Genomic DNA, 12,336 nt, shown 5'->3' with positions numbered 1-12,336 from the left:
CTATTCTGCTACATGCATCACTTTGTCTGTTTTTGTGCCATTCGGTGTGATCTTTATTATTCTGTTTTTATTGTAGGGCTTAATACCTGGTAGGGCAAGTCCTTCCATGTAGCTATATGTGTCTCTATTCTTCTATAGGCACGTTAAAGTAAGTTTGAGTTCCTCAAAAATATCCAACTGGAATTTTGATCAGGAAAACTGATGTTGTATTAAGTTGCATCTGACATTGTCTTATATATTGCCTGGTGAAGTGAAGAAGTTTAATAAGATGGTATTTAAAACCCTTCAGTTTCAAAATTTTTATCATTCTAAAATAAGCAACAAACATGGTTCCTTCATTCCTTCAAGGGGTTTATAGTCTAATTGGGAACATCTTCCACAGCAAGAGACATGAATATTTATGAAGCAGTGTGCTAACATTCTGATAGCAGGCATTCTGAGATGACAGAGGAAGAAGTCAGGGTGGGATGGAATCCTTGGAAAACTTCTTGGTAGAATAGTTGATTAAGTCAGATTTAGAAGGTATAGAGAACATGGGACAAGGGAAGGAGCAGAAAACTTTGAAAATAGTAAAACCTGCATACCACAGATAGGCTTCTTCAGAGCAGCTCCTGAGAGTTAATTAGGAGGGGGCAAAACAGGGTGATTTTTGGCCCCCAGAGGACATTTGTAATGTCTGGAGACAGTTTTGGTTGTCACAGCTGAAGAGGGTGCTATCAGCACCTAGTCGGTGGAGGTCAGGGATGCTGCTAAACATCCTACAATGCACAGGACAGATCCCCACAACAAAAAATTATCGGGCTCAAAATGCCAATTGTGCAGAGGTAGAGAAACCCTGCCCTAGAAGTAACTTTCAACCTTTTCTGCATCTTAGAATCACCCGAGAAACTTGAAAAATTCCAATGCCTGAGTCCCACCCGTAGAGATTCTGACATCATTGGTATGGGGTGGGGTCTTGGGTATTGGTATTTTTAAAGGTGTCTCCAGTTATTCTAATGTGCAGCCAAAGTTGAGAACCACTCTTCTAGATCCATGTAGTTTGGAGGAGGAGACCATTAGATTTGAGGAATCTTTTTTTGTAGCTTTAATTCATGCCATTTTCTTAATCACAAGTCTGAACTTTAAATGATACGAATGAAAGAAAGTGCTTTTGGGTGTGGCGTGTGTGTCCGTGTGTGTGTGTGTGTGTGTGTGTGTCTTTTACATGCCCTGTACTAGTGTGAGTAGGTACATACGTATGTATAAAATCCCTTAACTTATATTTGAATTCAGAAAGATGGTATGTGGTTAATACATCACGCTCTCCCCCACTTATTCCACCAAAAGATCCGCATGCCCTGTTAAGGCCACCATTTTGCAAATAGATCCCAGAAATGCGCGTTTTAAATCTATTTCCAAATCTACCAAGGCCAACAAAATATTTTTGTCATTTACGATTAACTTCTCTCTGTATTGACATATTTAGAATTGTAGTATGGGCTCGAACAAAATTGTCGATATTTTTGTCAAATTATGCAGTTATTTAGTATGATTTAGACAATACCTTCTGCTCAAAACACTGATGCAGTTTAGTTTCTCATGTCCTGGCGTTATGGTGCTGATTTTGAAACGGGCTTCCTTTTCCAAACTCTAAATCTATAGAGCAGCTGGTGGTGTTTAGTGACCGTCTGCACCAGCAGTCTCATCTTTTTAGCATTTAAAATTAATTTTTCTCATCTTGGCACATAAACATCTCAAGCGTGCCCCTTACCTCATTACCTGAAATGTTACAGTGGCACCAGCAGTGGGGTTGTGTGATGGAGCAGCTATTTGGGCATCAGCTGTAGCAGCACTGAAACCTTACTTATGAAGATATAGCAGAAGGGGACCTGCACCCTTTACTGTGGAAACAAGAGGCTTGCACTCATGTGAATTCTTAATATCCTACAACAATGGATATAACATCAGGGCTCTGGTTGGTTTTTTTTCCCCAAAATGGCACACGTCTATTTTCAAAAGAGAGTGTGTCAAGCCCAGTATTCATGATAAATGAGTATTGAATTGATCCCCATAAAAACTTAGGAGCTCCTAGGGATTGGTAATCTGATCATCCCAAAAGATTTATCCTTCATGGTTCTTATGTAGTTAACAGAGCCTACAACAACAACAAAACCTTTCATTTTGTCATAGCATAAAAATTGTATTTCTTTTGTAATGGAGAGAGTTCTGGGTTGGAAGGGGATACCCGGGTTTGATTCTGGATCTATCAGGCATGTTATTTAACACTCTCCATTTTATGATCACTAGGCATTTTTTTTTTTTTTTTAGGCATTAATTATCTCTCACTTAGAATCTAGCAGAAAAATCATCCCAAATTCTCTCCCAGACTCTCACTTCATTCTTAAATTCATCTTCTACTCTGCTGCCAGAGTGAAACTTCTAAAATATAAAACTAATCCTGTCATTCCCCAGACCACCAAGTGTGCCTGTGCAGACTCTAAGTTTCTTGTACAGACATCATTTGATGCTTTCTATCCCATTCATTCATGTCATCCTTTCTGCCTGAAATACATTTCTCTATTCCTTTTTTTCTAGTTATTCAGGTTAGTGCTTAAGACACATTTCAAGAATCACCTCACCCAGTGAGCCAGCTTATTGTAGGTATTCTTCCTTAGGCTTCCCTCCACACTTGTAGTAATTATCACACTAAATGGAAACTGTCTGTAAAGGTGGCTGGCCCTCCTATTAAGATGGTGATATGCTCTTTGAAGTCAGATACCCAATCCTTGCATGATGCTTGACAAAGAATGGACATTCAGTAGCAAAGCAGAATGGGAAGGAAGGAGGGAATAAGGAAGAGGAGGAGTGAGTGGAAAGGGTCAAGAAAGTGAAGAGCGGGATAAAATGGAGTGAAAAGAGATGACTAGAACAGGCTAGGAAAGGAATGGAAGGAAGGAGAGAGAATGAATGATGGATAACGTAGTTGGTCTCTGATAATTTCTAAGATCTAACCCACTTTAAATGTATGTGATTCTACACCACTGCAATACTGAATGTAAACCCTACCCTTTCCATGGTATTTTATATATTGTGCCACACGTGTCGTCACACTATCCTTTAGGTTTGAATGGATTGTCAAGCAATGGATCTCTAGTAGAAGGGCAACATCAAGACCATGATTTAGACTTCCGAACTTCTCTTAGTTCACCTTTTCCTCCCTGAACTTTTGTTATGTAAGTTTTTCTAGTTCATATTATAGAAAGTCTTAAATTTTGATGTCTACAAAGTGGCATATTAAGATAACAAATATGCTGTTTTAAATGTATAAATAGGACTTATTTATGAATATCTAGAAAGTTTGGTAAATTTTTATTAGAACCTGTTAATAATTTCAATTTTATGACCTTTTGTTACTTATAAGTGTTTTATTAAATCTGCCTTGTAAGTGACTTAGGTTTATGTATAAAATTCTGACAAGGCAGAATTTTCATATTTTATTTTGATGAAAATAAAGGAATAATATGTAAAAAGCTAATGTACATTATATGGTCATTTAGTTTCTGTCTTAGAGAAAGCAATGAATTCTTATTCAGAGACCCATGTACGTGGAACAAAATTGAAAATTGAGGAAATTATTCAGATAACTTAAGGTAAAATGGAATCATCATTCAATTATACATATATAACTTTTAATATCTAAAAAAGTACACTTCAACTTCATTCTGACTAAAGAGTAATGATCATCCAAGACAGAATTTTTTCCACCAACATGAAACCATCATAAATATGAGTTGCCTAATTTCATGGACTTACAGTGCTACAAGAAACATTGATGGAGTTTTAAACTTAGGGTCCCTGACTTCAGGAAAAACTTAAACTAAACAATCTAAATTAGTGTCAATCAATTTTAATTCTTTTAAAATCCTATCATTGAATCATCTGTGTTGCTGTTAGGTGCTATCGAGTCAGTTCCGACTCATAGGGACCCTATGTACAACAAAATGAAACACTACCCAGTCCTGCGCCATCCGCATGATCATCGCTATGCTTGAGCCCATTGTTGTAGCCACTGTGTCAATCCATCTTGTTGAGGGTCTTCCTCTTTCTCGTTGACCGTCTACTTTACCAAGCATGATATCCTTCTCCAGGGACTGATCTTTCCTGATAACATGTCCAAAGTTTGTGAGATGAAGTCTCACCATTTTCGCTTCTAAGGAGCATTCTTGCTGTTCTTATTCCAAGACAAATATGTTTGTTCTTTTGGCAGTCCATGGTATATTCAATATTCCTCGCCAAACCGTAATTCAAAGGCATACAGTCTTTTTCGGTCTTCTTTATTCATTGTCTAGTTTTCACATGCATATGAGGCAATTGAAAACACCATGGCTTGAGTCAGGCACACCTTAGTCTTCAAGGTGACATCTTTGCTTTTAAACACTTTAAAGACCTCTTTTGCAGCAGATTTGCCCAGTCCAATGCTTCGTTTGATTTCTTGACTGCTGCTTCCATGAGAGTTGATTCAGATCCAAGTAAAATAAAACCCTTGACAACAAACTTTCTCCGTTTATCATGATGATGCTTATTGGTCCAGTTGTGAGGAATTTTGTGTTGTGTTGATTTGAGGTGTAATCTGTACTGAAGGCTGTAATCTTGGATCTTCAACAGAAGTGCTTCAAGGCCACTTCACTTTCAGCAAGCAAGGTTGTGTCACCAGGATAACACAGAGCTGTATGGTAGAATCATACAACTTCATAAATAGATACTAACATTTCCAAGTTCTTTAAAATTGTGGTAAACATACAGTAGTATAGGGCAGTGTTGCTAAATACAAATTTTCATGCCTGATCTTCTATAGAAGGAGCCCTAATGGGTCGGTGGTTAAACTCTCAGCTGCTAACCAAAAGGTTGGCAGTTTGAAAGCACCAGTCACTCCTCAGGAGAAAGATGTGGCAGTCTCCTCCCATAAACATTACAGTCTTGTAAACCCCATGGGGCCATTCTACTCTGTCCTGTAAGGTCACTATGAGTCGAAATCGACTTGACGGCAATGCGTTAATCTTCTATATGAAATAGTTATAACTCAACGAAAACAAATTTTAAAATGTTGCAACCAGACAAGCTTTAATGTACTTATTCCCATTATACCTTAAGATGGATTGCTGGAAGCAATTTTACTCATTAACTCAAAGTTTTTTACAACCTCAGTTCTTCATATTCACATGTTTTGAGTTGTATAGCATCAATGTGTGTTATTGTCTTTCTTGCAGGAGTAAAGCCGACTTTAACCGTGATTAAATTAGTGGTACATTATTGATTCCTGTTTCAAATATAGTAATATGCTGTGAACCATATGTCAATTCCGTGTCTCACTACGTGGAATTATGAAATAGTTTGAAGCTACTTGCTATTTCCTGATTTATGTTTTTATTAGATATAATTTCAGTCCATATCTTTATATACTGATTTTAAAAATTGTTATTGTAGCATCACTGAACTAGAAACCATTTCTTGATAAATGTGCCAGAACCAAAATTTTAAATTCTGTTATCTGTTCATCTTTAACAATTAATATATTGAAGTTCAGTACTCTGGGCCAATTATGGTCTTTCTTAGCACATTATACTTATTCTGAATAAGCATGTAATTTAAATCAAAATATGAAATTAGAAAAGAGTAGAAATTTTAGATTTAGTGGGAATTATGAGAAATAGAGAAAAAACTGAGAGAAACAGAAAGTAAGACAAAATAAAAAGAGGCCTTATTCCTTGTCCTTGAAAAATTTTACATATGGGGAAAAAAAAAAACTTCCATAGATTTTAGTTTATATAGGATGGCTCAATCTTTAATCTTATAACATTGAGTTAATCTGTTAAATAGGAATGTTAGAGCATCCACTCTATCATTAGCTTCTTCTTTCTTCTTAAATTGAAATCTTTCTACTTATCTGTGTTTTTATAGGCATTCCAGTGTTTTTATAGGCTCTCCAGGAAGTCTCCAATTTACAAATAAGTTGTTTGATAATTGTTTTTTGTTAGTCATTTAGAAGGTAAAATGCATTTTTTAAAAAAGACAACCAAATATATTGTTATAATAATGTTACAATAAATTAAAAGTTCCCATAACTCTATTTAGCCCATAGAATCGATTTGACATCAGGGGTGGGTTTTTGGGTCATAATAAAACCAACATTTTTATGATATTCTGAATTTCAAAATCAGCAGGGAATCCCCCTTTTTGAACCACAGTCATCACTGTGGTACAGAAAACCTTGCCTTCATTGCTGTTTTCTTTCCTGAATAAGCAGAAACCTGGAATTTCTTGGTGTTCAGTTCCTCACTTAGCCCAGTCTCCTTCAGCCAGTCATCTGTATATTTTCCTTCTTTGGGTACATCGCCCGGGTTTTTTCTGCTTCCTGTCTCCCTTGTACAGAGTTTTACATAAATAATGGTGGCTGATCCCCAAGAGGGCTCCTTACCCACCTAGGCAGGCAGATCCCAGAAAGAAGGATGGGGTTGGCCACAGCCTGCATGTTGTTGTTGTCACTGTTGTGTACTACTGAACAATTCTAACTCATGGCGACCCTATAGGACAAAGTAGAACTGCCCCATAGGGATTCCTAGGTTGTAATCTTTACGGGAGACAGACTGCTTGGTTAGTCCCAAGTTTACCAGTGGGTTAAACCACTCCACTTCCCCTGAACAGTGTGAGTGAATAGATGGAGCTAGGCAAAGAGTGCACTTAGGAAAAAAAATTCCCATTTCACTGAAACCAAGGGTAGGAAAAAGGCTAATTTTTCTAACTTCATGCAGAAAATAACCAATGCCTCCCAACAAGGCACTTTGATAACAGCCCCCTCTATTCTTTTCTTTTTCCATTTTACTTGATTGCAACCATCCACATATTTGCTATGCTAATAATCTACAAGGCCTTTCTCATGCCTTTATGAGCCATTGCCAGTCTTTATTCCATTCTGCTTAGCCCTTTCTCGTATATGGAAATAGGAATTAAATTCCCCTTCTCCTCTTTCATAAGCCTCTACATGTGCGCGGATTTTCCAGAGGCAAAAACTCCCTTCCTGCTGGCCTCCATACTTCCAATAGCTTATCCTCCACTTCATATTCAACACAGCACTTCCAAACACAGATCCAATAATGGTGCTCCCTTACTGAAAGTGCTCAGAGGTTTCCCATTACTTACAGGATCAAATTCAGAGTTCATCACAATACAGACAATATCAGCTGATCTGACCCCCAGACTAACTTTCTTTTTCCATCTCCCACCTTATTTGTTGGCTTTGAACTCTTTACCCAAATTAAGAAAAAAAATACTTTTCCATTCTTCCTCTGTACGTACTTTTCTCTCTGCTTTTTCTCCCTATTTATCTGCTTGAACTCCATTCATCCTTTGGGGCCATTTCGCAGAGGACAAGTGCACACCCCCAGGTTTTTGGCATTTCTTCCAAGCTTGCATCATTGTTTGGGCATCTCTCTTTTATGGAAATTTGTCACATTTTACTGTAATTATTTTTTACTTGGTCTTCTCCCTTCTTCAAAAAAGAGACCATGTCTTATTTATTACTGTGTTTTCAGGTCCTAGCACAGTATTTGGCATATCATACTAAACAAATTTATTTTTATAAGATCATCAATTTCTTATCATCTAACAATAATGATTACATGGACATTTCCTGAAAATACTATACAGACATTTCCCAAAACCAGTCATTGTCAAACTAAGAACTGCCTCACTAAATTAGTAATGTCCGATTTTTTTTTTAATCTCCTAATCTGGCATTATAAATGGCAGAACAAATATTTTAATCTAGGCTTGTCATACCTCACACTCTTTCTGCTACACCTCTGGCTTTCTGTAACAAATGACCTTGCGTAGCGAGTGTGGTCTTTTCCTTATTCTATATAGAAAGATCATCCCTACTCCACCAAGACCCCTTTCTTAGAAAAAATTATTGTGTCAGTTAAAAAAAAAAAAAAATTGGGAAGTTTGTTTGGGAAGGCAGTTGGGAAGTCTACCAGGTAAACATTAAAGGAAACAGCTATAAAGCCAAATGCAACTTTAAAACAATAAATAATGTAACGCAGGATCAAAACCAAAAAAAAACAAACCCAGTGCTGTCGAGTCAATTCCAACTCATAGCGACCCTATAAGACAGAGTAGAACTGCCCCACAGAGTTTCCAAGGAGCACCTGGTGAATATGAACTGCCAGCCCTTTGGTTAGCAGCCGTAGCACCTAACCACTACGCCACCAGGGTTTCCATAAGGCAGGATATTGAGCAATATTTGCCATGACCGTAACCATTCACATTCTTAGTCTAATTTTCTTTCCTGGTTTATGTTCTTTCATTAGACTCTGAGTTAGAATTCTATACATTACTACACACTTAATAAAGACATTTCATTTTTCCTGGTGTGCTTCCAGAGACCTAGCATGCAGTGAAGGTTTTATAGTCCTGTGCAGTGCAGCAGATGTCATTCCATTTGCCTAAGTCCTGCTGACATTTGGAGATGTAGATTAATTGAGCTACAGAATGAAATTTAATTAAAATTAAATACAGACTTGGCCATTGTATCTGTTCATTTCCTGCACTCTAGTGTGTATATTTGCAGGCAGAGTCCTAGTTAATTTGTTTAATCAGGATACTCTGTGGGAGAAGCTGTACTTTGTTTTACACTGAAAGAACCAGGGTGTGGTGGATGCCAGTTTGGATGTCGTTAGACACAATGTAAGCTGCGTAAACGATGCTACTGGTGGGCCTCAGAGAGTTACCTGAGGGTGTGAGGCACGCCCATATGAACCTTGTAGAGAAACAACTTGTGGTAGACAAAGATTAGTGATGTCTTTTAAATCGACGTTACATAACCACAGGAGTCTCATCTATTACCCATTAACATGTTGTCATAGTATTCGTTCATTTAGACATTCATTCACCCACTCACTCGTTCAACTAAGGTTTTTTTGAGTACCAACTGTGTGCTAAATTAACAGTAATCATTAACGGTAATCATATTCTCTCTGCCAGTAACCCAATTTGGGGAAATTTGTCCCTTCTTGAAGGTATACTGTTTTAGAATGAGGTCATAGAGGATATAGTATTTTAAAGGACATCTCCAGAGTGAGAAGAGACTATGTTACTTTATGTTATGATGAGATTGTATCAAGTCAAGTAGGATAGATGTCACCCTTCCTTCAGGATCCATTCCAAAGGCTACCTCCTTTTTGGAGCATTTCCTAATTCCTACAGTGGGAAATGAACTCAATTCAACAACACTTTAAAGTACACAAGAGTTCTTCTCTGTGTTGTTGTCTATATATCTTCCTTAGTCCCCTTTCTAGATCGTAAACTTTTTTGTCAACATCTTTTTCATCTTGAAAAATCCTTAGGCCAGTGAATCATCCACAGTATATGCTCAAAGATTATTTCTTGACTTGAGTATATTGTTAAACATGTATAAATCCTGGGCAGTGGACATCTGATGTTCTGACAGTCTAGCATAACTTCCCCCCTCTTTGAGGCAACAGTATCCCAACTCTCCTGTGGGGGATCACTCCTCCTACATCTATATGCCTCAGGTAAAGCTGAGTGAGTGGAGGCTGACCTAATCAGTGCATTCTCCCCACCCCCACCTGGCACCAGTATTGCTTCAAGAATGGGCATATGGCCCAAGCCAGCCCTGTCAGAGCCAAAAATGCTACATTCTAAGGCTTTGATTTCTATCATACGTGAAAGGGTGCAGCCTGTGAGCTACCTGCAAGGCGCAACTGTCTGAAAATGGAGCCAACCCAAGGGAGCTGAACTGAAATAAAGTGAATGATCCGGTTACTCTATGAGGTTCCTTTGCTGCTCTGTTGCCTTAGCGGATGAATTTTGTTTAAGTTGGATTGAGTAGAGCTTTCTGTATTTAGCATACTCAAGAACCATACCTGATAAGCCTCATTGCAATAATCATATTATGCTGTAATCACTTACATGACATACCTTATTCTGTAAGCACCTTAAGGTCAGGGACTTTCCCTCATCATCTTGTGACTCACTAACTAGCCCAGTGCCTGGAACAATGTGCACTCAGTAATTAGTTTATTGAAATGAAAGAATAAATGTAAATTCAGGTAATTATGTGACAATGTCAATGAATAATCTCTTGGCTTTGTAATAAAACTGATTAAATTGACATACTGCTCACAAAGGCTGTTACTTTCTTTTTCACTGGCATTCTTATGACTGAAAGGGTCTTGAAGGGTCTTCCAACAATTTCTAAGTGTGAGACAGATAGTTCAACAATCCTGTATTGATAATCAGCTCCATACTAAAGGCTCCCTGCAAAGGAAACTCCACAACCCCATTCTGTTATATATGGCATATTAACAATTCTTAACACCAGGAAATTGTTCTTTATATTTTCCTACATGGCACATGAAGATTGCCGAGTTCTTGTATATTGCAAAATAAGCTTTTTCTCAGTTGAGCTATATTGCTTCTAGCTATAGTCTCAAATTGGCTCAATAAATGGGCCCACCATGTTTTTTGGCACATCTTCTGTATTCTGCACCAGCTACACCTATCTTATATGGATAACGTATAAACATTTTATGGCAAATTAAACCTAACTTTTCTTTCTCCTTACGAGTATCTTTTTGAGTTTAATCCTTCTTTTTTCCTAGCTCTCTTCATTTTCCATAGACACAAATGATGACGATAACAATGACAACTAAAATATCCATTAACATTTGGTGAGTGTTTTGTACTTCCTAACCATTGTGTCAATTCTTACAGTAATAATAGGAGATAAATATTATCATCCCGATTTCCAACACAAGAAGGATGAGGGTGGCTGAGATTTAAACTCTAATCACCTTTAAAAAATTTGCTGAGCTGTAGGACTTATAGAAACATAGGAAAAATTTGTTTAACCTTAGGAGGTTTTAATGAACATTTTGACTGTTTTATGTGTAGCAATTTTACCAATATTATATTTTCCTCAATTAATATGAGTTAATAGTAATAAATATCATTTCATATGCATACACGCAAATGTAAGTAATGATAGTTAACATGTTTTAAGTTCTTAGTATGTGTAAGGCAGTTGTAGAAACGTATGTATATTAATTCATTTAATGCTTGCAACAAACTTATGAGATAAGGAGTGTTGTTAACTCCGTTTGACAGATTTAGAAATTAAGACAAACAGAGGTCAAATCACTTACTTAGCCACAGTCACATGGCTAGTAAATGATGGAGCCATGATCTGAACCCAAGCTGTCCAACTCCAAGGTCATACTTCTTATCCATATAGAAGAATATCTAATAAAACAAATACTTGGTATCTTAAATTTAGTTTTTGTGTATTCAGTCAACAAATATTTATAGGGTATCTATTCTGTGCTAAGTAAACACTGTGCTGAGTTCTGGAGATACTGCAGTGAACAAGGCAAAAAAGCACCTTTCCTTATGGATTACATTCTAGTGTATCTGTTAGTCCTTGAGAGCCTTAAAAGTAAAAATTATTTTATTTTAAATAGCAGAATGTTATTTGTGGAGCCTGATAAAGTTCTAAATTGTAACGGTATTTACTATATTGTCCCCAAATCAAGACTGATGTTTTATCTAATTAAAAACATAAATTTTTCATTTAGAAAAAGGAACATCAATTTTCATCTTCTTTTCCCCGCCCCCCCCTTTTTCCCCCCATTTGTTAGCCACTCCTGGACATTCGTTGTTTGATAAATGTGGTCAGAATGAAAAAAATAAAAATTTTATTATGTCCTCATTTAGCTCTCAGTAAAGAAACTAAGTTGGATTATTGAACTGTAGAGTCTTTGAGGGCCACATCCACGGCGAGCGCATCTTAACATAACCAACGTCGTCTGGCTCATTACCTTGCATGTGATAGGGGCTCAGTAAATATTTGTGGGATGGACAAATAGGTGAATAAAGATATGACAACAAATTTTTGACGGTTTTGCAATATTAATGAAGCTATTTTTCTAATTTTAGACTTCCTTCATTTATTCAAGTATTTATTGTGCACCTGCTCTGTACATGCACTGTGCTATGGACTTTGAAGAGTAGGTTTCAAGAAGCTTACACTAGAGATGAAAGAATCAAGTTTGCACAAGAATAATGAGAATGCCAGACTAAAAACAATTCATGCTATAAGAGGCATGAATAAAGTGTGAGGGGAACTCTCAGAGGAAAACATACATACTGAGAAGCTGGGCACCGTTTATTCATCAGTGTGCTTCATTTTTTAAGATTGGGCTCCTGGTGTCATTCTCTGCAGGTGTTAAAGAATACATAGACTGAGCATGACCAACAATCCTTTTCTCATAGAACACGTTA

The 12,336-nt window shown here is 37.1% G+C and overlaps 1 protein-coding gene across 3 annotated transcripts in view; it reads left to right on the top strand.

The window, feature by feature from the left end:
• Positions 1–12,336, top strand: part of KIAA0825 (KIAA0825 ortholog) — a 445,920-nt gene that overhangs the window by 321,151 nt on the left and 112,433 nt on the right. The window contains exon 21 of one of the 3 annotated variants that reach the window (XM_049867914.1): positions 10,659–10,945. The exons of the other annotated variants lie outside the window; for them this stretch is intronic. Coding sequence (XP_049723871.1) covers positions 10,659–10,677 — 19 coding nt within the window. The 3' untranslated portion in view covers positions 10,678–10,945. Of the gene's footprint in view, positions 1–10,658; positions 10,946–12,336 lie in introns of those variants that run through there. 3 annotated transcript variants of the gene reach the window in all.

Source organism: Elephas maximus, chromosome 2 (assembly GCF_024166365.1).
Source record: "Elephas maximus indicus isolate mEleMax1 chromosome 2, mEleMax1 primary haplotype, whole genome shotgun sequence".
Taxonomy (NCBI): Eukaryota; Metazoa; Chordata; class Mammalia; order Proboscidea; family Elephantidae; genus Elephas; species Elephas maximus.
This window is presented reverse-complemented; position numbering and strand designations above follow the sequence as displayed.